The sequence below is a fragment of the Danio rerio genome, chromosome 22 (genome assembly GCF_052040795.2).
Source record: "Danio rerio strain M-AB ecotype USA chromosome 22, GRCz13ab, whole genome shotgun sequence".
NCBI classification, from domain to species: Eukaryota; Metazoa; Chordata; class Actinopteri; order Cypriniformes; family Danionidae; genus Danio; species Danio rerio.
In genome coordinates this window covers 33,459,075-33,486,965 of record NC_141042.1, presented here as the reverse complement: position 1 = coordinate 33,486,965, position 27,891 = coordinate 33,459,075, and the positions used below count along the sequence as shown (strand labels likewise).

Below are 27,891 nucleotides of genomic sequence, written 5' to 3'. Positions count from 1 at the left end.
TCCACAGCTTAAGAATTATAATTATTTTATTGCACATGAACACATTACACCAAATACAATTTACACAATAAGTCAATCGTACATATTATGACAAGTAGAGAAAAAAATAAACAAAAGAGCAAGAGAAATAAAAATAAACAAAAATTAAGATTAAAAAAATTATGATATTACAGTTTAATTGTCCAGTTTGAATTTAAATAGAGGTCCTGAAATTCATGATTATTATAATTATTATTTACATTTATACACCATGTTTCAATACTGTGTCTTCTCTTGCTAATGCAATAACAAAACTCATTGACCAAGCCATGTAATCTGCCTTGACTGCACCAAACTACGGGAGCCCGAGAGTTTCGGTTTCGGCTCCGCCTTCGGCTGCGCTCGGCTCAACTCGGTGACCGACGACTGTTTACGTCGAATACACCTGTTCGCTACAAAGAGTCGGCTCTTAATAAATGCGGCTGGTTCGCAAACGACTCATCACTAATGGCATGAAAAATTACGACGACGTGGACAAGGTAAAACACACACACACACACACAAATTAGTTTTAGCACAAAAAAAATAAAAAGGAATAAACATAATTTTTTTTTTTTTTTTTTTTAATGGATTTTAGCTATTTTGTTAGAACCAAAAAAGTTAATTTGGGTTAATGATTCTAACAGCATTATGTAAAGCTGTCATAAATGATTGTAGTAATTTGTCATAACTAAAGATTATGTTGTTTATTTGCTCACAAAATTCAGTGATTCAGTGAAAATTCACTTCTCAATTGAAATTGGTGAACTGTTTGTTGATTACAAATCATTAATTTTGAACTTTTAAGATGTTTAAGTGTTAAGTTAATGTTGAATATAGGCTTTGTACTGTAATGCAAATTACAAAAAGCGAATACGTGTACAAAACAGAGAAGCATTTTCACTTTCACATACTGTACTGTGGATCATATGACGCTCATGAAATTCAGGAGAGATGACACACCCAGTAAGAAAGCAGATTATTTTTTATTGCCTTGTAATGTATTTTTATGGCTCATGATTACCCTTTAGTGTCCAAGATATGAAATGTCAAAGTTAAATAACCATATTTGTCATAGCTTGTTATACTTGTAAAGGTAAAACACAAAATGGCAAATTTCAAAAATATTTCAGTAAAAAATTCTGAAGAACAAATTTCAAATATTCAAATATTTGAAATATTTATTAAATATTTAGATTTACCTTAAAATATTTATTTTCTGACAGAATTACATCATACAGATTGTTGGTATTAATAAAAAAAAGCAGCCTTTGGGGTTGTGTGGAAAAAATCTAAAGTAAATAATAATAATTAGAGTACAAGTAGACAAAAAATGCTGTTCTGCATTAACCCAATGTTGTTGTTGTTGTTGTTATTTATAAAATAAAAATTCAATAACTGTTGAGTTTGTCAATATTTTCCCCAACTTTGGGTTAATACAGCCCAGCATTATTTAGCATGTACGTTGTACTGTACCTAATTTTCTTTTACTTGAAAGCTAGTGTAAACAGATACAGGTGTATTTGGTCAGCTGTTTTTAGAAAAGAAGGCATGTGATGTAGTAAAGATCATCAGACTTCAGATCTTGTTAGACTGGATTTTCACCAAACAGGAAAGGTTAAAGTCTCTGGAGTTATGACCTGATACTCATAGAGTAATTAAACGATGAACACAAGCTAGTTATCTGGAAAGATACACTTTGAACAGAAATCAGTTGACATTATACACATGATCTTGCACACTGTAACACCCTGATGGAAGATTTTTTAACTACTTTATCCTTTTTAGAATTATGAACAGCTTTATCTTCAATCCTGATGAGCAGGGCACCTCGAGTGTCTCGACTCTTCTTTCGCTCAACAGTATGGGTATGAAAATAATTTCTGATTCTTTGCATTTGCTGGATGGTATTAGTTTTCTGTTCTGATATTGCAGGGTATTGAATAATATAATGTTTGTTGTGTGTGTGTGTGTGTGTGTGTGTGTTTATAGATAATAATCTTACCATTGTGTTATTTGGAAACACTGTGGCAGTCCAGTTTCAAGATGACAATATTCTTGTTGGAGACACACAACCAAATATCGGAAATGTAGCAAGATCCAGAAATCTTCTTTTGCAGAAGATATTAGGACGTCATGTGTCTGTGATTAATCTGATTGGTTTGCATGAATCTGCACATGATCTGGATCAAATTGCAGGTCAAATTGTCAGTGAAAATAAAATAGTGGCCTTCGTCTTTGTTGTGCGACTTGGACAGTTATCAGATGCAGGTCTTATGGGTATTGAGTGGCTTCAAAGTGTTTTTGGAGACAGAGTTCATAAGTTTGTGATGATTCTCTTCACCTATGAGAACGAGGAAGAGTCCGACTCTATAATCGATGACCTGAAGAAAAACTTGGCTCTGGAGCAGCTGATTGAGAAATGTGGAGGAAGATATCACACCTGCAGCAAGATCATGAACAAGAAGTCAGACATTAGAGACCTGATGAAGAGGATAGAGCAACTGTTTATTGATAATAACCAGCAGTTCTACACTAGTGAAATGTACAACACTGTGTTTAGACAAGACCGGGACAACAGGACATCTCAAGGTATTCAGATTTGGTTTAATTGATTGATGTTGGTTATATGTCATGAATATTTGCTTCTGAATCAAGATCCTGGGGCCTCATGTACGAAGACTAGCGTTGAAATCATACTAAAACATTGCGAACGCACAAAGCTGTAAATGTGCGTACGCAGTAAAAAATTCAGATGTATGAAACACTGCATACGCGGAATCACACGCATATTCTCTTTGTACATCCGAATGATGCACGCACGAGCATGAATGCACGAGCGCAAAACCCCTCCCTGCCTCCTCCCCCGTATGAATATGCTAATGACTCTACTTTGGCAAAACCCAACGAAAAAGCAATGAAAAAGCAAGCAAGAAGAGAAACTTTGAACAGAATGAGATTTGACGGTGCTGCTTTCGGAGGTAGACCGGAGAAAAAACTGTGTTACTTGCAAGTTTGTCCTGCGGAATTAATAACAAAAGAACAAAATAGAGTGGTGAGAGTTTAGCTGATGCGGTTAACACAGTTGGGTCTGAGCATCGCGCTGTGTGGATTAAAAAAGAAATAGTGCGATGTATAGGTGTAAAATTTTGTAGTGTCTCAGTTCTAATGAACTCGGTTTGAATCCAGCGTCTGATGAACTTATTCTTTCCCCCCACCCCCACGCCCCGCTACATATCAGATTTTTCCTATACTCTAGATCATGAGGAAGACAAGTAGGAATCATTAATAAGTCTGTGCATCATGTTTTATTTGCATATTTATTGAATGAAAAAGTTTCTGATTAACATATGCAAATTGATCTTCAGATGGCGCCTTTATAGCAATGTGCGTGCAGTAGATTACTCATGTTATATTGGGAAAACCGGCGACTGCTGCAAGTTGCGCTTTATTGTTTGGCTGGTCAACTGCATGGTATGGAAACCTTATTTACCTGCTAGACATGCGGATGCACCAGTCTCATACAGCTTGCCATTGCAACAAAAAAGCAATGAAAAAGTAAGCAAAAAGAGAAACTTTGAACAGAATGAGATTTCACGGTGCTGCTTTCGGAGGTATACCGGAGAAAAAACTGTTACTTGCAAGTTTGTCCTACAGGAATTAATAATAAAAGAACAAAATAGAGTGGGGAGAGTTTAGCTGATGCGGTTAACATAGTTGGGTCTGAGTATCGCGCTGTGTGGATTAAAAAAGAAATAGTGCGATGTATAGGTGTACAATTTTGTAGTGTCTTTAACACAGTGAGTAGCGTAGCTAGTAAAGCACATGACATCATGTTTTGACACGTTCGAGCATGAACTTGGTTCGAATCCAGAGTCTGATGATCTTATTCTTTCCCCCCACCCCCACACCCCGCTACATATCAGATTTTGCCTATACTCTTCATCATGAGTAAGACAAGTAGGAATCATTAATAAGTCTGTGCATCATGTTTTTTTGCATATTTATTCAATGAAAATGTTTCTGATTCACGTATGCAAATTCATCTTCAGATGGCGCCTTTATAGCAATGTGCATGCTGTCGAACACTCATGTTACATTGGGAAAACCGGCGACTGCTGCAAGTTGCGCTTTATTGTTTGGCTGGTCAATTGCATGGTATGGAAACCTTATATACCTGCTAGATATGCGGATAAACCCGTTTCATACAGCTTGCCTATGCACAGCTCAAAGATACATTGTAGTGTGCAATTTAACACAACTGCCTCTAGGAGTCGGCAATGGAAATAAAACAGAAACGCACAAGAAATGTGCGTACGTCAGGCATGAAGTTAGCGTGGACCAGCGCACATTCAGACATTCATTTCATTGTTAGTAAATCCACACGTGAGCGTGATACCTGGCGTATGCAAAGTTTTTGTGCGTACGCAGCATTGATACATGAGGCCCCTGGAGTTTTGAAATATTTAAAATTCCCCACAGAAGTGCTTATTAAAGGTTCAAGACACCCTTAAATAGTTTTTACTTTAACAGATTTGTGTGTGTTGAGCATCAGGTTAAGACAACGGAAAACTGGATAATTTTGAGCTTTTGTCAGCTTATTTCATCTTCGAGTTTAAAATAATTTTGGCTGGGTTCAAAATCTGTGATTTCTCATTATTATTCATAGCAGAATTTTCTTATCCTATGAGAAGTCCCTGCTTCATAATTATTCATGAGACCATGTGCAGGAAGCGGTAAGACCCAATGACTGGGTGAGACATGGTTCGCACATGGCAAGCAGTATTTAGCCGTTCATAAATGGTCGTATGTGTTTGTTTCCATGATCCATAGGGTTTGTTGCATGTATTTCCTCCGCGATGCTCTTAGGGCCAATACAGCAAAGCTGTTGGTTTGCAGCAAGCATTTTTGTTGGGAGAGCTGTAAGAGAACTGTAGAATGTCGGACTTTGCCTTTCATCAGTTGAGTTCGTAACCATTCAGACACATTACTTATATCCGTGCTGCTGTGATCACCTATGTTTAACAGCAGGGCTAATGGTTGAAATAGATAGGGCAGACCTGCTGGACTATTGTCCACTGCATTTTGACCTGCGGATTCAGGAGAGTGAAGTACTACTCATTTAGTGTTTACATGATTATCTTCATGATATATATGAGCAATATCACACTCATAGCAGTGCAATATGGCTGTATATCATCACTGCGGCCTCATGCCTTAGCATCCCACCAGTGCTGATATACAGCCATTTCGCACTGCTACGCGTTTGATATTGCATTTATACGACAGTGCAAAGGCACAGTCGTGTATATAAATAAGAAAATCAAACACGGAGAGTCTGAAAACCCTTTTTTTTAGGAACTACTTTCTTCCACTATTCTTTCACATCTGCAGCTGATGTCAAAACAGCAGAAGCTAGACAAAACAACAGTAGAGCGAGTGTTTGAATGACTCTAGCGTAATGTCTAAAGTGATGACAAAACAGCTGATTTTGCTCACACTTTAAGATTATAAAGCTGAACGTGACGTGAAATGCCATCCATCTACAGTAGGGTTGGGCATCTAAGCTATAATGCCGATCCGATACGCATCTCGATACAAAGAATACGATCCGATATATTAGCGATACATTTGTGACATATGCGATGCAACACGATACGATTCACATCCATATCATGATACAATGCGATAATTCAGCACTAACTAATTAGATCAAGTTTATGAGATTATGTAAAAGAGGATGCTGTGCCATTGAATGAGTTTGATTATTTATTAACCAAGCAAAACCAAGACTTTTTTTACAAACTGGCTCTTCTCTCAGAGCCAGAGTGTCAGTTTATAGTAGAGGGCCATTTTAGAACCTATAGCACATATTATTTAAGTATTTTCAAGATAAACAGAATGTATAAGTGCAATATATATTAAAATATTTATTTATTTGCACCCTTCAACATAAAGGTTTACCATTGCACAACAAGAATTGTGATTTAACCTTTCAACTATGAAAACAAGTTTTACAAAGATATATTGTGTCACTGAATATTCAAAATTTAAGGTGGTGAACTAGCAGTGTTATGCTGCTTTGAAACATCACTGTCACTGTAAACAACAGGCTAATAAAAATAACAAACCAGCAATCTTCTTGCTGTGAGGTGGTCAAACTACCCACTGTGCCACCGTGACACCCATTATTTTTATCATTATTATTATTATTATTATAATTAAATAAAAATTAACAGGAGGATGCGTTTAAAACCTTCGTTCTCCGTGACACTAGGCTGAATATCTTTGCAGATAAACAATGCAGTAACATCCGTTATTGGCGTAGAGCGCACAAAACTGTTGCGCATGGAAAAAAACTTGCAATGCTTTTCTCACCACTTTTGGAGCTGGTAGCTACAGTTGAAGCAGTGCGAAAGCCGGGGATGCAGGAACACTGGAAGATGCTTTCACAACAACACCGTGGCGCCGCTTCAAGTGAGATTTCAGATTAGTCGTACTGCCCGCGTATTTTATAGATGCGCGGCACATTTTGCAAATTGCATCTGTCCTGTCATGTCGTCCATTCTTAAATGTTGCCATACTTTAGATTTAAAACTCAGTGGGGAATAAAATGTTTGTTTTGCTTCTCGCGCTTTCTGAGGGCGCACCACTAGCTTCATCCGCACACCTGATACACTGAGTTGTGGTGTACACATCCGCAAGTCTGTTGCTAAGGCTTACTTTATGTAGGTCGATTAAATTATGCGCCAAAAAAAGGTTGACAACACTTGTTAATAAATAAAAAATACATTCTTTATTAAAAATATAAGCTGTATCTTGGAAAAACCGATGCATCTCGCAAAAACCGATGCATCTAGATTTGCTTCCAAAATTTCATTCATCCTCTGCTGCTCAACCGATGCACTCGCATCGTGCACGCGCATGACGGCGTATCGATACATATCGATTAATCTTCCCATCCCTAATCTACAGAGATATCTTCTTACAGTGTTAGTCTACCGTATTTCTCTGTTGCAATCGGGATATCACAATAATTAAGCCTGCGGTCAGGTACTGTACCAAAGTTGGCAACCCAGGTACTGTACCTGTTGGCAGGTATGCTTACCAGTTTAATAATGATTTGGTTTGCTGTAATTAGAAATCAGACTGTTATCTTCTAAGCGTTAGGCCTTACTTTGTGGTTCTGTTGCCATCTTGTGGATAGAAAACGTCAACCATCTTTGGCCTACTCTATGGCAGGCTAATGGCCGTCGACAAGCTCGTTCAGAATTTTTAAATACTTTAAAATAGGCACTATTCTTATAAATAAACTGCATAGTTGCAATCTAAACAACTACATTCTCGACTAAAAAAGCATCAAAAGTGCATTATGTTGTCTAACAGCAGTAATATTTGTCAAACTGTAGTGTGTCTCTGCTTGTTGCTGACTATATGTGGGCGGAGTAATACACAAAGGGAAAGGGTAAAGAGGCCTTTGTGTTACTGGCAAAATATTGCACGGCTATCAGCCAATCAGATTCAAGAACCAGACAGAACTGTTGTATAAATGTATATAACAAAGTGTGGTTATGTGTAGGCCTATATGAAATTGCGAATAACATATGTAGCAGGGCATTCAATTACTTGCAATTGATGTCTTTGCATTTTACCTATGTAAATTATTAAATCCTCATTGTTTGTGTCTTATTTTGTGAGCCAACTGACAACAGTTGTTTGCTCCCTTCGTTCTCTCCTGCTCTGCGGGCCTCACTTACTCCTCCCTCTGCTTGCAGTGCTCCATGCCCATCTCGAGGTAGACTTGAAACGAAAGAAGGGGGTTTCATAACCCTTCAACAAAATTGTCAGTTGTTTTTGAAATTTTAGTACAGCTTTTGTTGTTCCATTTAATTGTTTTATTAGTGTTTTTGTATATTAGGATAGGACAGAATATTAAACAGGAAGCAAAGTTGGTTAGATAGAGAGGATAGGATCAGGAACATGTGAGCCAGGATTAGAAATTGGGACACCCGAAGGGCAATAGCAATATATGTCACTCTCCACACTTTGGCTGTCCCAATTTCTAATCCTGGCTCACAGACTTTTTCTGATCCCATCCCCACTCTCTCTATCTCTATCTAATGTTGGCCATCTTTTAATTAGAGAAAGTAAGAACAAAGAAAGGTACAGTAACACAGTGGTTCAGGGGTTATCATTGTCCCCTCACAGCATGAATGTCACTAGTTCGAGTCCCAGCTGGGTCAGTTGGCATTTCTGTGTGTAGTTTGCATGTTCTCCCTGTGTTCGTGTGGGTTTCTTTTTGGTGCTCCAGTTTCTCTCACATCCCAAAGACATGCAGTATAGGTGAATTGAATAAACTAAATTGGCTGTAGTGTATGTGTGTGAATCTGAGAGCGTATGAGTGTTTCCCAGTATTGGGTTGGAGCTGTAAGGGTATCTGCTGTGTAAAACATATGCTAGATAAGTTGGCAGTTCATTCCACTGTGGTGTCCCCTGATGAATAAAGGGACTAAGCTAAAGAAAAATGTATGAATGAAAAACCAAAGAAAATCAAGAACATACAGTATGAATGATATGTTTAGCCAGAAATGCCAAATCAAGGCACAGGAAAAAGATTTAAACACAGGAACTAAATGAAAATAAAACAAACACTTGATAATGAACTATTATAAGGAGATGAGAATAAAAAAGCAAACGAGAAGGATATAAAGCCACTAACTTATATTAGATTACAATATTCTGTTTTTGGTTAAATTACATTACTGTGCAGGATTGTGTTTGTTCAAAATATATAAAGTACACTATTAATATTGTACATACTCTGCAGATTGTTAGATTTAACACTTCTGTGCTTTAATATCACCTTTTTCTGCTCTATGCCAAGATCAAACTACAAGTACTGAAGATAGTATGGACAACATCTCGAGAGCAATAACAAAACAGAGACATGAGGTAAGTGTTGGGTGTGGTGTAAAAATAAAACTGCAGCAGGAAGTTAGTAAGAATTCTATTAATGTGGACATACAGCTTTATGTTTTTTTAAAGTAGTTTCACTTTACCTTTCATGGTTTTGGTGTTTATTTTTGTATATTTAATATTAGAATGCTTTCATACCTGTGGTTTGGTTCAGACCAAAGGGAGCAAATGGTACATTGTAGCAAGTTTTTTTTTTCTTTTCAAACTTATCACAGGTAGAGTGAATACATTAGAGTAAGGTACAACATAAATCCTCAGAAGGGGTTTATTTACAAGAACAGGATTTATTTACATGAAGCGTACATGTGCCGAAAAACAATGCTTTTTAGCATTGGTGTCTGAACACAAAGAACTGTAGGATAAACACAACAGCAACTACAATAATGTCAGTAGGAATGGAGAATAGCAAAGAGAATTCAGAATTTAAGTTCACTTTTTTTCTTGACTTGCAAGTTTATTAAGTGCCATCTAACATTTGGGGGTGATTTGGCATGTTTACTCTGTTCAACACAGATGAAAATCGCCTAGGTTTGAATACAGAAAAACATTTTAAAAATGCTGACAACAAACATAAGTAAAAAGTGCCCCAGTGTGTATAAGCCGTAAAGATTAAAATAGCTGTATCTAATTGCTGGAGACTGTTTTTTGCTGATTTGCTTATGAGCTGAGGTTAAGGGTGCATGTGCAGAAATCTGTTGTGCAGGTCCTGGTGTGGATGCAGTGCAGTGCTCTTATAGAAGTGTCCCAGTGAGCAAGCTGGCATCAGACACTGGTCTCTGTAAATACAGAGAAAAAACACACATTTGAGGCTCCATGTGGAGTCGTGGCTCACCGTCTTCTGCAACTGTTATGCTTACAAGCAACCGACTTGATTGGGATTAGCTGCCAGCTCTCAGCCCATAATTGTGTTCAAACAAAAAGGACCACAGCAATGCTGATCTGGCACCGGGGGACTCACCACACACCACAATGACTGCTCTGGACTAAACCAGTTGAAACTAACACAATTGCAGTCATCTGACAACATAATTATCATGCATTGGCCAGATGTGTTATTGAACATATCTCTTTTGATTGGTCAAATATAACATATTCATAAAGAACTCCTAAAGGTAAAAACAGAGAGGAAAAAAGGCAGCAGAAAACATGACGCTTATTAGTATGGAGAAATGTCTGGGCTGCCTGATTGTATCTCCGGTCACAGTATATTTTATCATTTGTATACATCATTTTCTATGTAAGCTATACATTTTAGGAATGAAGCACAGATTCAGAAGTTTGACCAGAAGCCACCATGGAGCTAAAGCAATGTAAACAAATACTTGCTTGCCCGCCCTTGTCCCATAATAAAGAGAGTAGCTGTATATGACAGCTGGTTGAGTCCAAAGATATGCAATGATCTGTTAAGAGTTCAAGTCATGTTCTCAAAACAAATGAACTCTAGTGTTTGTTTGAAAGCACACTGACATCACCTCTTAAAACAGGAATTGGTAAACTTGTTTGGTCAGCTTTTTTGCTGCTCACTCATTTGCTACATTTATATCAGCTGAAACAAATCTCCATAAACTGAACTCTTGTGTCATTCAACCAAACTAAACGAGGCAGGTATGAAAGCATTTTCTGTCTTCACAAGCATACCTATATTATAATGTAAAAATTATGGTTTTGTATATTTGATTTCTAACATGGACCACTTTAACAAACATATTAAAAAATATTCGCACACATAGTTCCCCTTCGGTTGGGGAACTTCAGTGCCATAGAGTGGATTAAATCCACGAATGGGAGATTCGGATCAGAAGCTGCTTGTCTGGAGAGTTATTGAACGGGCCAATGAATGAAATTAATTGGCAGCGTAAGCTTGCGCAGGTGTGCTGCATCGGCAATTATCTCAGCATATAAGCACACCTGAAGCCAGCAGACGCTATCCTTTTAGCTTCAGATCCTTTCTAAGTGAGTCGATGAGGGTTCCTCTTGCTGTTCAGCACTTCAGAGCGAACGAGTGTGTCTCCCGGTCCAGAGTGGGTCGTCGCGGTGGCAGACGGTCGAGCTGAGTTTCTCCCTTGCCTGCGGTTCTTTGGGTGCGGTCCTCCAGAGCGGTGCGTATTGTTGCAAACTTCCTAAAAGAGCAACACAGTCGTGCAGCACGTCCTTTTCAGGATGGCGCTCCGACTGTGTGTTTCTGGATGCGGGGGTTTCCTGGCTCCGGATGATGGACACGATCACTGCATTGCATGTTTGGGGGTCCAGCATGTTAATGCGGTGCTCGCGGGTGGTTTATGTCGTCATTGCGATGCCATGACCGTTGCACAGCTAAGATCGCGGCTAACTTTCGCAAGAGAGCGAGCCACCCCAGTTGCCTCCTGTTCTAAAAAAGCACCGGGCGCTCGGGCAGATCTGAGGGTTCCAGCGGGAGATAATCCGCCGCCCACGGGCTCGCGGACCTCTCCCTCCTCACGGCGCTCCATCCAAGCTTCGGGTAGTGGGAGTGATCCGTCTAACCAGATGGTAGCTCTCACACTCGCTGACACCGGAGATCAGATTTCCTCCGCGGCATCGGAGGGTGGGCTTTCACTGTCCGACGAAGATCCGGACCCGCTCGCCCCCTCCGGGCAGGTGAGCGCCGTCAAATCGGATCCTAAATCGGACATGTTAGCCGTGCTTTCCCGGGCTGCTTCGGCCATGGGATTGGAGATGGTTCATCCCCCAGCTCCGCGGCCGGACCGACTAGATGGGTGCTACGTAGAGGACCAAAAGGCGAAGCCTTCGAAGCCTCTCGTCCCCTTCTTCCCGGAAGTGCACAGTAGGCTCACGCAGTCTTGGAGGGCACCTTTCTCTGCCCGTGCTGCATGTACCCCCGCCCTCACCGCCCTTGACGGCGGAGCTGCCAGGGGGTATGAGGCGATCCCGTCAGTGGAGCGCGCTATCGCGGTCAATCTTTGTCCGCGCGGCGCCTCTACGTGGCGGGGATTGCCCCGCCTCCCGTCCAAAGCCTGTAGGTTGTCTGCCTCCCTCGGAGCCAGAGCTTATAAGGCTGCGGGCCAGGCTGCTTCTGCTTTGCACGCGATAGCCACCTACCAACGCTACCAAGGGCAGGCGCTGGCCGAGCTGCACGAGGGCGGGTCCAACCCAAGCTTATTACATGAGCTGCGCACCGCGACCGACTATGCTCTTCGGACTACTAAGTCCGCCGCGTGTGCGCTGGGGAGGACGATGTCCACACTTGTGGTTCAGGAACGCCACCTCTGGCTAAACCTGGCCGATATGCGCGATGTTGACAAAGTTCGCTTTCCATATCTTTTTCCATATCGCTTTCCATATCCCAGGCTGGCCTGTTCGGCGACACCGTCGGTGAATTCACCCAGGAATTCAAGGCGGTGAAAGAGCAGTCGGATGCGATGGGCAATGTCATCTATCGGCGTGGCCGTAAGCCCGCTCCGCCCGCCGAGCCATCCACCTCCGCTGCTCCTCGCCGAGGGCGCCCGCCAACGAGTGCTGCCCCGCCCCCGCCTGCGCCTCCGGCCAAGCGGGCGCGGCGTACACCTCGAAAGCAGGCAGCCCCCCCTGCCCAGGGCACCGTTAAGTCCGGTAAACGGACCGCGAAGCGTCCCTGAGACAGGCCATCCGGAGAAGAGGAAACTTGCTCTTTCCCCGCTGGAGGGCGGGGCCCCGATAACAACGGTACTTTTCAGTGCCACCAAAACATCAATAAAAGAGCACTTTTCCCCTTCCCCGGATGTGACTGCACAAGTTCTGCCAGTCCGGGACGCGCTGTCTTCCGGCTCGCAGATACTATGTGCTTCGCCAGTGGCTCACGAGCGCTGGGGGGATGGTCTCCCTTCCCTCAGCCCTCCAGCCCCCTCTCCGGAGTCCGGGTGCGGAGCCAGAGCGAATCGCTCTCCTCCAGCTCTTCCGCGGGACCCTCGTGCTTCCCGGATCAGCACACCCACTCCGCGCTGCCCCACCGCTGGTACGTCAGCGATTGTAGCGATGACTCCATTAGCGAGGGCTCTGCCTGCCTGGTTAGCGCGGGCCAGCCCCTCGCGGTGGCTCATACGCACAATCAGACTCGGTTACGCGATTCAGTTCGCGAAACGGCCCCCCAAGTTCACGTGTATTTATCCAGGGTCAACCCCCTGTCCGCCCCTGTCTTTCGAGAGGAGATTGCTGCCCTCCTGGCGAAGGGTGCAATCGAGCCGGTTCCTCCAGTCTAGATGGAGAGTGGGTTTTACAGCCCATACTTCATCGTACCCAAAAAGAGCGGTGGGTCACGGCCAATCCTAGATCTGCGCGTTTTGAACCGATGTCTGCACAGGCTGCCGTTCAGAATGCTCACGCAGAGGCGCATTCTCCAATGCGTTCGTCTTCGGGATTGGTTTGCAGCCATAGACCTGAAGGACGCGTATTTCCACCGCCAATTTCTGCGGTTTGCGTTCAAAGGTCGAGCGTGGCAGTACAAGGTCCTCCCCTTCGGGCTCTCTCTGTCTCCACGGGTCTTCACCAAACTCGCGGAGGGTGCCCTAGCGCCCCTTCGGCTCGCGGGCATCTGCATACTCGATTATCTCGACGACTGGCTGATTTTAGCCCACTCGCGGGAGCAATTGATTGTGCACAGGGACAAGGTGCTTCGGCATCTCCGCCTACTGGGGCTTCAGGTCAACCGAGAAAAGAGCAAACTCACCCCCGTGCAGAGGATCTCTTTTCTCGGGATGGAGCTGGACTCGGTCACCATGGTAGCGCATCTCTCCGAGGAACGCGCTCACCTGTTGCTGAACTGTCTGAGGGAGCTCGACAGCAAACTAGTGGTCCCACTAAAGTTCTTTCAGAGGCTCCTGGGGCATATGGCATCCGCAGCCGCCGTCACGCCGCTCGGATTGCTCCATATGAGACCACTTCAGCACTGGCTACACAAACGGGTCCCAAGACGCGCATGGCACGCGGGCACACACCGGGTCTCTGTTACTGCGCTGTGTCGCCGCGCCCTCAGCCCTTGGAACGACCCCTCGTTCCTACAGGCCGGTGGACAGGCGTCCAGCCATGTTGTTGTTTTAACAGATGCTTCCAACACGGGTTGGGGGGCCGTGTGTCGCGGGTGTTGTAAAAAAAAAAAATGAGTGAAAAAGAAGAGGAGAGAACCCAGTCCAGGAGACTCGAAACAAGCAGAATTCCTTTATTGAGACGTGTTGGTTAATCTGCAGTCATACAGCGTCTTCTAGATTTCCATGTGTCTGCAAGAGCCTACTAGAGGTCTGCAGTCTGCAAGTTCTTTCACAAGTCTCACACAAGTCTGAATTAGTCTGAATTGAGACAAAGATTTCATGTCTATATTGTGTTCTTAGGAGGAGGGGATATGGCTAAACAAAGCATACAAATGGAGTCAGCCTGGCATAGGTGTTAAAAAATGGCCCAGCTACTGACCACACAAGTTAATCAACATAGGGTTTCTGTAGCATAAAAGCAACACCCGAAGACAAAGACAGAGTCGTTTAAAGCATTTGCATCACTGACTTAGCCTGTAGTCAGAAAGATAAAGGTTAAATGTCCCTCCTAGCTGGGATGTTAATGAAATTATATTATTAAAAACCAAAGAATATAACTTTTCAGTTATACGTAGATTATTGTTCATTTGGAATTAGTTGATAGAAATTTATATTTCCACACGGGCATGCGGCTGCGGGCCTATGGAAGGGTGCCCAGTTGCATTGGCATATCAATCGCCTAGAGCTGTTGGCAGTGTTCCTCGCTCTCCACCGCTGGAGCGGCAACACGTACTGGTCAGGACGGACAGTATGGCGGCGGCGGCGTATATCAACCGCATGGGGGGTATGCGCTCTCGCCGCATGTCTCAGCTCGCCCGCCGTCTGCTCCTCTGGAGTCACCCGCGGCTGTAATCGCTGCGCGCCATTCACGTTCCAGGCACGCTCAATCGTGCAGCCGATGCGCTCTCACGACAGCTGTTACGCTCTGGAGAATGGAGACTCCACCCAGAGTCTGTTCAGCTGATATGGGCGCGATTCAGGGAGGCCCAGATCGATCTGTTTGCTTTCCCCGAGAACGCTCATTGCCAGTTGTTTTTTTCCCTGACCGAGGGCTTTCTCGGCACGGATGCACTGGCCCACAGCTGGCCTCAGGGCATGGGCAAGTATGCGTTTCCCCCAGTGAGCCTGCTCGCGCAGCTACTGTGCAAGGTCAGGGAGGACGAGGAACAGGTTCTGCTAGTTGCGCCCCTTTGGCCCAACCGGACCTGGATATCAGAGCTCTCACTCCTCGCGACGGCCCTCCCCTGGCGGATCCCTTTGAGAGAGGACCTACTCTCTCAGGGACAGGGCACCATCTGGCACCCTCGCCCCGATCTTTGGAACCTCCACGTGTGGTCCTTAGACGCGAGGAAGACTTAGGTAACCTACCGACTGCGGTGGTTAATACCATCACTCAGGCTAGAGCCCCCTCCACGAGGCGCGCCTACGCCCTGAAGTGGAGTCTATTCACTGAATGGTGCGTCTCTCGGAGAGAAGACCCCCGAAACTGCCAGATTAGTGTTGTGCTCTCTTTCCTTCAAGAGAAGTTGGACAGCAGGCTGTCGCCCTCCACTCTCAAGGTTTACGTGCCCGCCATCTCCGCTTATCATAGCGCGGTAGCTGGCGGCACAGTGGGAAAGCATAACCTCATCATCCGGTTCCTTAGGGGTGCTAGGCGAATTAATCCATATCGCCCCCCTCTCATGCCCTCTTGGGATCTCGCCCTCGTTCTCACGAGTTTGCGATCCGATCCCTTTGAGCCACTCGAATCAGTATCGCTAAGATTTCTGTCCCTGAAGACAGCTCTGCTGGTTGCGTTGGCCTCCATCAAGAGGGTCGGGGACCTGCAGGCATTTTCAGTCAGTGACTCGTGCCTGGAATTCGGGCCGGATTACTCTCACGTCATCCTGAGACCCCGCCCGGGTTATGTGCCCAAGGTTCCTACCACCCCCTTTAGAGATCAGGTAGTGAACCTGCAAGCGCTGCCCCCGGAGGAGGCAGACCCAGCCCTTTCTTTACTTTGTCCAGTTCGCGCTCTGCGCATTTATGTGGACCGTACTCAGAATTTTAGATCATCTGAGCAGCTCTTTGTCTGTTATGGCGGTCGGCAGCAGGGAAGTGCCGTATCGAAACAAAGATTATCCCACTGGATTGTGGATGCCATTTCACTCGCTTATTCGAGTCGAGGTCAGCCGTGTCCCCCGGGAGTGCGTGCACACTCCACTTGGAGAGTTGCATCCTCTTGGGTGCGTGCACGCGGCACCTCTCTAACAGACATCTGTAGAGTTGCGGGCTGGGCGACACCCAACACATTTGCAAGGTTTTACAATCTGCGAGTGGAGCCGGTTTCCTCAAGGGTATTAGGTAACCCTTTGGTGATTGAGGAAACAACTCGGTAGGGTGTTGAAACACGCTTGCTGCGCCATTCTCCCTAACACGGAGGTACGTGCGCCTTTTTATCTGTCAGTAAAGTTCCCCGTCAGGTGAGCCCTGCAGATTCCTCCGTGGCCCCCAGCACTGACTCAGCGGAGGAGTCACTTGCTGGCCCACTACGTTGTAGGTCTGCCCGCTGGTCAGCCCGCGTTTTGGGTATAGGTGCCTGCTATGCGTGATCCCCACTACGCGATCCCATATGCTTATTCCGCCACGGTTAAGTCCCCCCCCTGAGCCGACCCGTGTCTTCCCTCTCCGCTAACCACTCTTTTGCTATGCGTACTCCCCCTTTTTAGGGCTAGTCCATATGTAATTCTGCCATCTATCCCCCCTTTGGGTAACGGATGGCCTCCGCAGCGTCCTCCCTATCGGGATTGCACGCTTCCCAACGTACTGTCGTATTCCTAGAATTATCTAGATGCTCACGACTTCCCAAAAAATATATCTAAATCCGTAAAACTTCTGTTGAAGTAGGATAAATTAGGGCCAGGGACACGTTGGAGGACCACGCCTCCCATGATGTGGGTGCGTCACGCTTGCTTGACTATCCCCTCATCGAAGTAACCCTTCGTTCCCCGAGGAGGGGAACGGAAGTGCCATACTCCGTCGCCATAATGACTGTCCCTTAGCTGTTTGAAAGTCTCTTCAGCTTAAAAGGATAGCGTCTGCTGGCTTCAGGTGTGCTTATATGCTGGGATAATTGCCGATGCAGCACACCTGCGCAAGCTTACGCTGCCAATTAATTTCATTCATTGGCCCGTTCAATAACTCTCCAGACAAGCAGCTTCTGATCCGAATCTCCCATTCGTGGATTTAATCCACTCTATGGCACTTCTGTTCCCCTCCTCAGGGAATGAAGGGTTACTTCTGTAACCTCGAACGTTTTCTAGGTTTGTTGCCAGCACTTTGAGACCTAAAAAAGTTATTATTTCTGAAAATAATCATGTAATCATGTATTATTTTAACTGTGCTGTTTATTTCGCAGGAAAAGAAGCCACCAATGCATGGTGAAAGACAGAAGAAGGAAACTGGAAGGAGTGATGAAATAAAGCAATTGTTTCATAGACTTCAACTTAACACTGATAAAATTGATCCCAGTAAACTGAGAGCTGAAGATGTTCTTCAACTATCTACACATTCATCCCTGTCATTAGAGTCTTGTGCTGAGGAGGAGCTGATACATGTTTTCCTACAAAAACTACTGATGATGAACTATAGGGCAAGATGCATTAAAACTAAAGAGACTAATGAGCAACATGATGGACAACAAAGTGATGACTTGTCTGAAGATGAGAGTAATACTGATATTTATACAGAAAGTCACTGGTTTCCTAAAGAGACAAACACAAGAGATCCTATTCATCCAATGGATGTTCAGATGGCTGTGTTTCATTGTGCTGATAGTTTCTTGAGGCAGTTGATGGTCACAAAACTGTCTCAGTGTCAGTATGCACTGCCTCTTCTTGTTCCTGATCCATTCACACAAGAGATTTTGTTTCCACTTTGGACATTCAGACAAATCAACAAGAACTGGAAGATGAAAAATGCAGCTGGTGAAACCAGCAGTGAAACCCAGCCAGTATGGAAGGCAGAAACACCAATGGTGTTTTTCTTCAGGTTTGGCCCAGTGTCTTCATCCAAATCTCAGCTAATGAACAATCTGATCAATGAGAAACACAACACATTCTTCCACAGAAACTGCTCAGGCAGCATAAAAAACAGAGTACTGATGGATGGAGTGGTGGAGATCGCCTGGTACTGTCCGTCTGGAAAAGACACTGATAAATTTACTCAATGTGTTGCCTTTTGTAACCTTCATGGTGATGCAGGAGTCCAAGAGAAGCAGATGCAGATCCTCACCAAAATGGCCTCAGTCAATGTTATTATTCTACCACAGCTTGACAAGAATGACAAGAGTGCTTCAATGATTCAGGCACTGTTCAATGACAAAAAGCCACTAATTTATCTTGTAACTGACAGTGACCGTGGCTTAACTGAGAGAAAGAAAAGGAAATACAAAATTGGATTAAAAGACAGAAATCAGTCAGATGTATCTGAAGAACTTGTTGCAGCTATAAATAAATGTCTCTCATTATCCGAATCACCTTCTGTTTTCAGACTTGAAGTGCTGTCCAGATATTTAGAAATCAACGTAGATGAGGAACATGATGATAAATGTAAAAGAGGAAAAGAAACAGCCCAGCAGATGATGAGTTTACTTACAGGAAGAAATCTGACCACAATTAAAGAATTGTTTCTGCCCTGTCAGGGGAAACTGTGGCATCAGTGGTGTCTGAAGAACAAAGAACTACATCGATCTAGGAGAACTGAAATTGACATGAAGATAAAACAAAATGAAATGAAAAAAATCCGTGAGGAGCAGCATGCATTGAAAACTGGGGAGGTAATGAAGTTGTTTATTGAAGAAATGCATTCACAATCTTCAGATGAGAAGATGTTTTTTCTCAAATGGCTCAGTATACTCCTGGATGAATATACCTCAGCTGACCTTTCTGCTCTGCATTACAAGTATGATGAAAAATGGACAAAAGTCAAAGCTCATCAACAGGCAAAAGATGACCATGCAGATCTTGAAAGCATATCAGAAGAACTTCAAGCTGCAACCTTTGGCTTGGAGCACATCCTGAGGGAGATTGGTCAGATCTATGAATCGTGTATATCAGAGAACAAAAACAAGCAAGGTCTGCCATGTAGTTTTACTTCTCTCCCAGGTCTTGCGGCAGACATGATGATCTCTGGATTTCCTCTGGAGCTGATGGATGGAGATGCTGCTCATGTTCCTGTGGTTTGGGTTACTGCTGTTCTTCATGAACTTATCCAGAAACTGGGAGACCAGAGAGTCTTTGTGTTGTCAGTTTTAGGGATTCAGAGCTCAGGGAAATCAACTATGCTGAATGCCATGTTTGGACTGCAGTTTGCCGTTAGTGCTGGCAGATGCACCAGAGGAGCTTTCATGCAACTGATCAGAGTTTCAGAGGAAATGAAGATGAAAGAACAGCTGAAGTTTGACTATATTCTGGTTGTTGATACTGAAGGGCTTCGCGCTTTAGAATTGGCTGGAAGATCAACACGACATCAGGACAATGAATTGGCCACATTTGTTGTGGGTCTTGGTAATCTGACATTGATCAACATCTTTGGAGAAAACCCGTCAGAGCTGCAGGAAATTCTTCAGATTGTTGTTCAAGCCTTCATGAGAATGAAGAAAGTGAAACTGAATCCCAGTTGCATGTTTGTTCATCAGAACGTTTGTGCAGTCACAGCTGGAGAGAAAACCATGGAGGGAAGAAGACGACTTCAGAAGACTCTGGATGAAATGACAAAACTTGCTGCTAAAGATGAAGTCTGTGATGCCAAGTCTTTCAATGACATCATTAATTTTGATATTCAGGAAGATGTGAAATATTTTGCACAGCTCTGGGAGGGCAGTCCACCAATGGCACCACCAAACCCATCATACTGTGAAAACATACAGGAGCTAAAGCAAGCATTTTTTGGCCACGCTTCAAAATCAAATGGCTTAGAGCTGATACACTTAAAAAATCGTGTTTTTGACTTATGGGAGGCCTTACTGAATGAACGATTTGTTTTCAGCTTCAGAAATTCTCTGGAAATCGCAACTTATCGAAAACTTGAGACAGAATACAGCAAATGGTCCTGGAACCTTCGCAAAACTATGTTGGATGTAGAGAACAAACTGCACAATAAAATAGAAAATGAAGCACTTCATGAGGTTTCACAAAACGATCTACATGAAAAATTAAAAGTGATAAGTGGAGAAGTAGAACAAACCATGTCCGATTTCTTTGAAAATGATGAAGATAAAGATATACTGATACAGTGGAAAGCATCGTTTGACATCAAAATCAAAGAGCTTCAGGAAAACATTGTGAGAGAAACAGCAAGAAAATTAAATGAGATTCTTCAACAGCGAGACGTGAAGAAAAAGATTGATGCACAAAAGACACAACATGAAAACACTCTCTTTGAAAAGAGCAAAGAACTTGCTGTAAAACTCAAAGACAAAGCAAACGATGAAACAATCCTCAAAAGAGAGTTTGATTCCTTTTGGAAAGAGTGCGTTAAGGAGATTACCAAACAAACTCCTCAAATCCAAAACATTGACATATTAAATGACATGAAACAGCTCCTTAGTAACTATGAAAGTGTTTCTTTGAATGACTGGAGAAACAGAGATATTTTCTCTGTGCAAAGCTATTCAGATTATGTACAGTTAAAGAGATCTGGTGGAACTACAGAATCCGCTAAACTGAAGATTGAGGCTGAAACACAAATTAGAGCCTTTATTGATGACATTGCTCATCACGCAGATATAAAAATTATGTCATATGACATTGCAAAAATGGGCTACAACAAAACCTACGTTCAAGAGCTTGCCGATTATATCAAGGCCAGAACAGTAGATTATGAGCAAGATTGCAGGGAATATGTGTTCCAGAAAGAGTTTTACTTGGATTTGGTCATGTCCATTTGTGATAGAGAGAACAAGTTTATCACAGACCAACATGTAAAATTCAGGGAAGCCAACGATCCTGTTTTTTACTTCGAAGCGAAGCGTGAAATTTACTACAGTATTTTCCAGAAATACTGTCAGGGTGCAACATCAGCTGCCATTTTTGGTGAGATCATCTGTCAAAAACTGAGAGAGCCCATCCAAAAATGTGTCTACAAAGACACTGCCAGAGATTTGGCTAATGACATTCAGACAAACTGTGAATCCCTGAATGGAAACCGATCTAAACTAGAGAAACACATCCTCAAAGACCTGGCAGAACAGGAAGATTTTGACAAATACAAAAACTACATTACCAATCCCAGAGACCACTTTAAGAGTTTCATCAGAGATGAAGTCAGTCAGTACATTACTGATAACTTTAGAAAGAGTGTTCGTCCCAAGATGAAGCAGAACATAGAACACCTCAAGAAACAAATAGCAGAAGCAGCTCATAGGGCGACTGCACTAGTCAACAAGACAGGTGCAGGTGTTCCGAAGTGGTTAGATGTTATCACCGAGCAGCTTTCGGATATGCTTATACTCTCTGTAAAGGACTTCAGTGGAGTAAGTCATGATGGAGTTGATGATCTCAACCTTTTAGAAGATGTAATAAGCAAATTACTTGATTCTTTATCAACTGAAATACAATATAAGTTTACCACAGAGATGTTTTTAGAAAACCTGGAACCCAATGATAGACCAGATCAAGTTCTGATTGATCATCTCTGTCAGTGCTGTTGGGTTCTGTGCCCATTCTGTGGTGCCACCTGCACCAACACAATAGAAAACCATACTGGAGATCACAGTGTTCCACTCCATCGAGTGAATGGACTCACGGGATGTATTTATGATGAAACAGAGCAGATCAGTACAGATTTTTGCACAACTTTAGTGAAATCTTATAAAAAGTTCTTCACAGATCAATGGTTTTCATGCAAAGAATACAGAAAAGCAGGAGGTGTTTATGCAGAATGGAGCATTACTCCTGACTGCTCTGATCTGCCATACTGGAAGTGGTTTGTCTGTAGATTTCGAACTGATCTGCAAAATTACTTTGGGAAAACATTCCACAGGTGGGATCAGATTTCAGAAGCATGGGGTGAATTCACAAAAGAGCAAGCAATCCAGAGTTTGGATAAATACATATGATGACAGAATTAGACATCTAGGTCTCCTTTATAGTACACCCTTTTTTTAAATCCATTTGTTTTACAGCTTTACACAAATAATCACACTGTCCAAAACTTTCTGAAAACTAACATTTTTTTTTGTGGTGGTGGGGGAGTTAATTACATAAATATTTATCATTAATAAACAGTTTTAAGCTAATTATAAAGAGTAAACTCTAAATTGTAATGCCTTTTAATATTTTAAAAACTGTGTAGAAATCAGTGTTGCCAGATTGGAATTGTCAAAGTATCGTACCAGAACCTCAAAATTATCGTATTTGGAGAAAAATTATCGTACACGAGTCAAACTGAGAGTATACAGCTATTATCTAGACACATAGCGTTTTCACACAACGTGCAAATTACCACAATACGTAAAAAAAAACTAGGTACCTTAGTGGGAAGGTTCAAACTCCACCTCTAATTTGCTGTCATTGAATGTTGCATGTTCCCAGATGTTAAGGGATTTATTTTTCCGTACAAATTGGATGCCGTAATGGACTGCAAAATAGTGCTGGTTGGCTTGAAAGCAGTGCACACTCTAAGGTGTGCATGCTTTGTTTTGATGAGACTAACTTTAAAAAAAAACACGTTCACAAGACGCATTTGAATAGGGAAAAAACAAGAACATCAAGGGAAAACTCCCGTCCTTCTCACCTTCCTTTACAGCACAAATTGTTTTAACATTATTGCTTAAAAGATCGACCTCAAACTGAACACTACTGACCTAACCACGGGCACGCGCAGCCGGAGCGTTAATTTGTGAGAGAGAGCCATTCTCCACGTTGATTGGCTGAGAAGAGGCAAAGTAAGATTAGATAGAAAACGTGCCTAACTCCACCTACTCCTCACAGACAGTACAGAAAAGATGCAGCTAGATCAATAAGTAAAGAAGCCCGAAGATTACAATGAAATTACTTTTAAATGCCATAAAATTCTGAAATTATTGTACATTACAGGATTTTTCTCATTATTGATCGTACATCGTAGAGGTCGAAATTATCATACAAATACGATAATTATCGTACGTCTGGCAACACTAGTAGAAATCAGAGTATGCTAATTTACTTTAAGAAATTGGTGAACATGTAAATACACTGAATGACATGACAAGTCTCAATAAACTCAAAATGAATGATTTAATGTTTATGTTTTTTTTCTGTCTTAACAAAGTACATTCAGTGTGTCATGTTAGCTAATGTTGTAGCCAATCTCAATGAAATTTTACTGCAATCTTTAAAATTCTTTTAACACAGTTTCAGTGAACTTGCACTAAACTTTTTCGCTTGAGCTTTTTATAATTTTTATAATAGAATGCATAAAAGGAATTACCAACTTTTGAATGTTAATGCTTCACAAGTTAGGATGTTATATGTTTACATTTCATTGTGCACAAAAAGGTCCTCAACCTTTTTGACTAAAAGCCCAGCCTTCTTCTCCAGTCAATCTTACAAAACCCTGCTTGCCTGAAAAATTTAAATACATTTTGCCAGCAGCGAAAAGTGTATACCCTGACCTTCAAGGCATTCATCTCCAGAATAAAATGCCCAAACTCTGGGAAAGACTAATAGGAAACAGAAGAAAAGCAGGTCTTGATTAGCTCAAAGGCAGTATCTGAGAATACCACCGAAACGGAATCCTAGTGATGATAAGATCCATCAAGGGTGCAGCAATTTAACAATAATGTTCCTAGAAAGAATATCATAATATAAAAAAATAATTATCACTGTATAAAGAAACAAAATTGTTTAGCATATTTATCAGCACATCATTGACCAGGCCCTAGAAGACAGTAATACCATAGATTGTAATAATAGATTGAAGTAATACCATTTATCCATTCATCTTCTACACAAAGAAAAGTCTGCACCTGCTTGGGCAAAGGAGGGTCAGATGAGGCCCGCTGATGTGTGTCTATCGCTACATGCAAAAGACTTTAGATGGAGCAAGCCCTGCACCAAGGAGAAGAGGTTCCTGGGAACAAAATGATTGCACACGTAAGGTATGTGCTGAGGGAGAAATACGACCCAGAACTTGCTTAAGATCAGACAAAGATCATGGTAGGTCACAGGAACACCATAGCGGTCAGCCTTCTCCTCCTGAGGAATAGAAATCACAGAAACAGGAGTCGAGGCAGTACCCAATCATTATTTAAGACAAAAGGGACTCCAGGACAGGACAGATTTTTTTTTACCAAAAGGTAGGAAACCAAATAATGCCCTAGGCAGGTTACAAAATAATAAAAATACTTGCTACTTGCTAAGATGTGCTACTACATATTTTAGAAAAGATAGAAACCCAGAATATAGAGGCTGAAGGGATTGACTGATAGATTTCAAGAATAGGCCACTGGACTGGCCGGTAGATTAGAGGCAGCTTGGAGGGGAATCCAAAAGCAGTCTGAAACAGACCAGGGCAACGAAGTTTAGGATCTCATAGGGGCAAAGACCAGGCAGAACAAAGCAGGTAGGAGAGGTGCAAATAGAAGTATCTGAGAGGAAACCTCTCTGTTAAACGTAACACACTGATTCTGGAAAATACACCTGCGACAACAAGCTATCAGAATATAGCTGATTATCAAGGGTATGTGAACATGCGTAATTAACATGTTTTTTATTTTAAATAAAAAATGTTGTGTTTCTATTTTGATCTTTCTACAGTCAACAGCAGACAAAGTAAACATATGAAGCTGATGAAGAAAACTGACAAAGATTAAAACGTTCAGTAGAGAGATATTAAAAGTTAATACCGTAAAGAATTTATCACTTTGTAATGTTGCCATTACATTTCACAACACCTAAAAGATGTTTAGGGACAGAAGACATTATGTTAAACAGTGTTTTAAGTGTAATTTTATCCTATCCTACCTGCAAACAAGTCTTAAGGTGGGCAACAGTACGTGGTCTTCGTTGTCAAGTTTTACGTTTTAAAATGCACCACACATTTTCTGTTGGAAACACGTCAGAACTGCAGGCAGGCAGGCCAGTCAAGTACCTGTATCCTCTTCCTCCGCAGCCAGGTAATGTGTGCAGAATGTGGTTTTGCATTGCCTTGTTGAAATATGCATGGATGTTTCTGGAAAAAAAAGGCAGCATATTGTGTTCCAAAATCTCTATGTACTTTTTAACGTTAATGGTGCAATCACAGAAAATTACCTTTGCCAGTTCACTGACACAACCCATACCATGACTGACTCTGGCTTTTGGACTTAACAATGGTAACAATCTGAATGTTCCTTTCTTCTTTGGCCCAGAGTAAATAATGTAATGTAATGTGCGCTTTATATAGCACATTAATTGTGTATGGCCATACACCCAAAGTGCTTCACAGTCATGAGGGGGGTCTCCACACCACCACCAATATGCAGCATCCACTTGGATGATACAACCAATAGAGTGGAGGAACTATGACGTCACTTTGTAGGCTAATCGGCTGCTAGCATAAAGCAGGTTCCCTTGTGAAAATCCCAATAGGATTTTCCCATAGGCTTTTCGAAGATTGCAAATAATAAGCTGTGTGTTCGAACACAGTTCATTACACTTACACATTTTGTCCAGCCGGATAATCCTCACATGAAAATACAACTTTGAGCACTTTTGGATCTTAAATGCAAACGCAAAAACTGAAAAGCTAACATTAGGCTACATACGGACTACAGTGCCTTCAGGACGCGCGCCTGTGATGTCAGCCCCACCCTGCTACAGACGACTTATCAAGCTTATTTTTAGAAATAATGTCCATGACAAAGAGTTAATCTCTCTGTTTATAATATTATAATCCACTGTATATATTATAGACAAATATATTCGCAAAAACACATAGACCTACGTGCCTTTTAGACCGTTTTTACGTGGGAAATACATCTGTTTTTCTTTGCGGTTGTTCTAAAAGTTTTACAACTGCGTGTATAAATCTGCCTATATAGTATTATCATAAGACATTTAAATAAGTGTATCGCTCGCGTGCACACAGCCTGCTTACCTTAACAGACGACAGAAATGAGGCGTGAGGAGAAACAAGTCAATCAAATGCATGCAAGTTCCATTATCATGGACACAGATCAACATTCAATATTCCTTTTTTTGTCACAAAGTACAGTGAAAAGCAGCCCATACAGTCACATCTGCTATACGTTTTATGGAGGAGTCTAGATATTGCAGTTATGACAAAGTTAAATGTGTTCAGATTAAGAAAAAACCCGTCGAAAAATCACTTAATCACATTAAAATGACAGTTAACCTGCATGTATTTTTACACATTTATTCACATGTTTGCATTACTGAGGGCAGAAGAGAGACAGACTGCATTGGTGAGCAGTATCTTCATAATATTGTTTAATTAAAATGAATTATCAACAAATGAATCTGTCTCGACAGCCTTCATAATTGAAGGAATTATCTACACACAATCTGAATTCCCAATTAGAAAAACACTACAAAATATATAATACTATTCATGAAAATACCTAAAATCACAGACAAATCCAAATGCCCAACACAAGCGAGCCGCGCTCCAGACCAGTTCAGCTCGATGACGTATAATGTCTCCGACACCGCCTGTAGTCCCAATTAGCAACTTGATAGCAACCGTCTTTTTAAAGAAGCATAACCGATTTTAAAAAAATCAAGAGTGTGATGTAACTTATGTAGTTGAACAAAATGTGAAAGTATTTTGAGTTTGTGTTAGCCACGAACCTTATTTAAGCGATTTTACTGAAACCCCATTGAAAAAAAAGCAATGGCTTTGGGACGAGGGAACTGGAACTGCTAAAATGCTAACTCGCTTCCGGGTTTTTGCATACAAATTGACGTCATAGTTCCTTTATTCAGTGGATGGGGATGATTGGGAGGCCATGATCTTGTAACGCCCAGGCGGCGGCCATTCAGGGAGCTCAGGCGGCGGCGGCCATTCAGGGAGCTCAGGCGGCGGCCATTCAGGAAGCTCGGGAGGTGGCGGCGGCCATTCAGGAAGCTCGGGAGGTGGCGGCGGCCATTCAGGAAGCTCGGGAGGTGGCGGCGGCCATTCAGGAAGCTCAGGCGGCGGCGGCCATTCAGCGAGCTCAGGTGGTGGTGGCCATTCTGGGGGCTCAGTTGATGGCATTTCAGGAACTAGAACAGGAACTATGGCAGGAACGGACAAGGAACAGGAAACCATCTTGTGAGCTGGTGGCAGATTGGCGCTTACCACATTGTGAGCTGGAGAGCTGGTTGTGACCACATTGTGAGCTGGAGGACTGGAGTCGGCCATCTTGTGAGCTGGAGGACTGGAGTCGGCCATCTTGTGAGCTGGAGGACTGGAGTCGGCCATCTTGTGAGCTGGAGGACTGGAGTCGGCCATCTTGTGAGCTGGAGGACTGGAGTCGGCCATCTTGTGAGCTGGAGGACTGGAGTCGGCCATCTTGTGAGCTGGAGGACTGGAGTCGGCCATCTTGTGAGCTGGAGGACTGGAGTCGGCCATCTTGTGAGCTGGAGGACTGGAGTCGGCCATCTTGTAACATGGAGAACTGGGCTGGTGAACAGGGGACATGAGTATAGTAGATGACAGCATAATATTGTTAGTAGAGGGGATTGCAAGCCCCGCAGTCTATTTTTGTCCCCCCCAAAAAACATTTAGGGGTTTCTCCCACCTCGCCTACAGTGAAGGGGGACCCACTAAGTTGCAGCGCCAGATCAATATAATGTTCTATTGTCCAGTGGGCCTCATGAATTGGCATTGTGGAATACAATGGTTCAGATAAACC

General features: G+C 42.7%; 1 protein-coding gene across 2 annotated transcripts; it reads left to right on the top strand.

The window, feature by feature from the left end:
• Positions 1-385: 385 nt before the first annotated feature.
• Positions 386-23,294, top strand: zmp:0000000845. 2 transcript variants are annotated; one of them, XM_087304598.1, is made up of 5 exons: positions 386-518; positions 1,807-1,886; positions 2,011-2,610; positions 8,903-8,970; positions 17,431-23,294. In XM_087304598.1, exons 2-5 carry the CDS (start codon positions 1,811-1,813, stop codon positions 22,129-22,131), a joined length of 5,445 nt encoding a protein of 1,814 aa, XP_087160724.1. In that variant the 5' UTR covers positions 386-518; positions 1,807-1,810; the 3' UTR covers positions 22,132-23,294. The 2 variants fall into 2 exon arrangements, with proteins under 2 accessions (XP_087160724.1, XP_087160725.1); XM_087304599.1 differs by lacking the exon at positions 386-518 and having other exon boundaries at positions 1,707-1,886.
• The last annotated feature ends 4,597 nt before the right edge of the window (positions 23,295-27,891 follow it).

Excerpts from the sequence above, each read along its gene's own strand:
- zmp:0000000845 (XM_087304598.1), top strand. The coding sequence starts at position 1,811 with ATGAACAGCTTTATCTTCAATCCTGATGAGCAGGGCACCTCGAGTGTC. Across the intron at positions 2,611-8,902 it reads GGACAACAGGACATCTCAAG|ATCAAACTACAAGTACTGAA; the intron begins GTATTCAGATTT and ends CTCTATGCCAAG. Across the intron at positions 8,971-17,430 it reads TAACAAAACAGAGACATGAG|GAAAAGAAGCCACCAATGCA; the intron begins GTAAGTGTTGGG and ends TTTATTTCGCAG.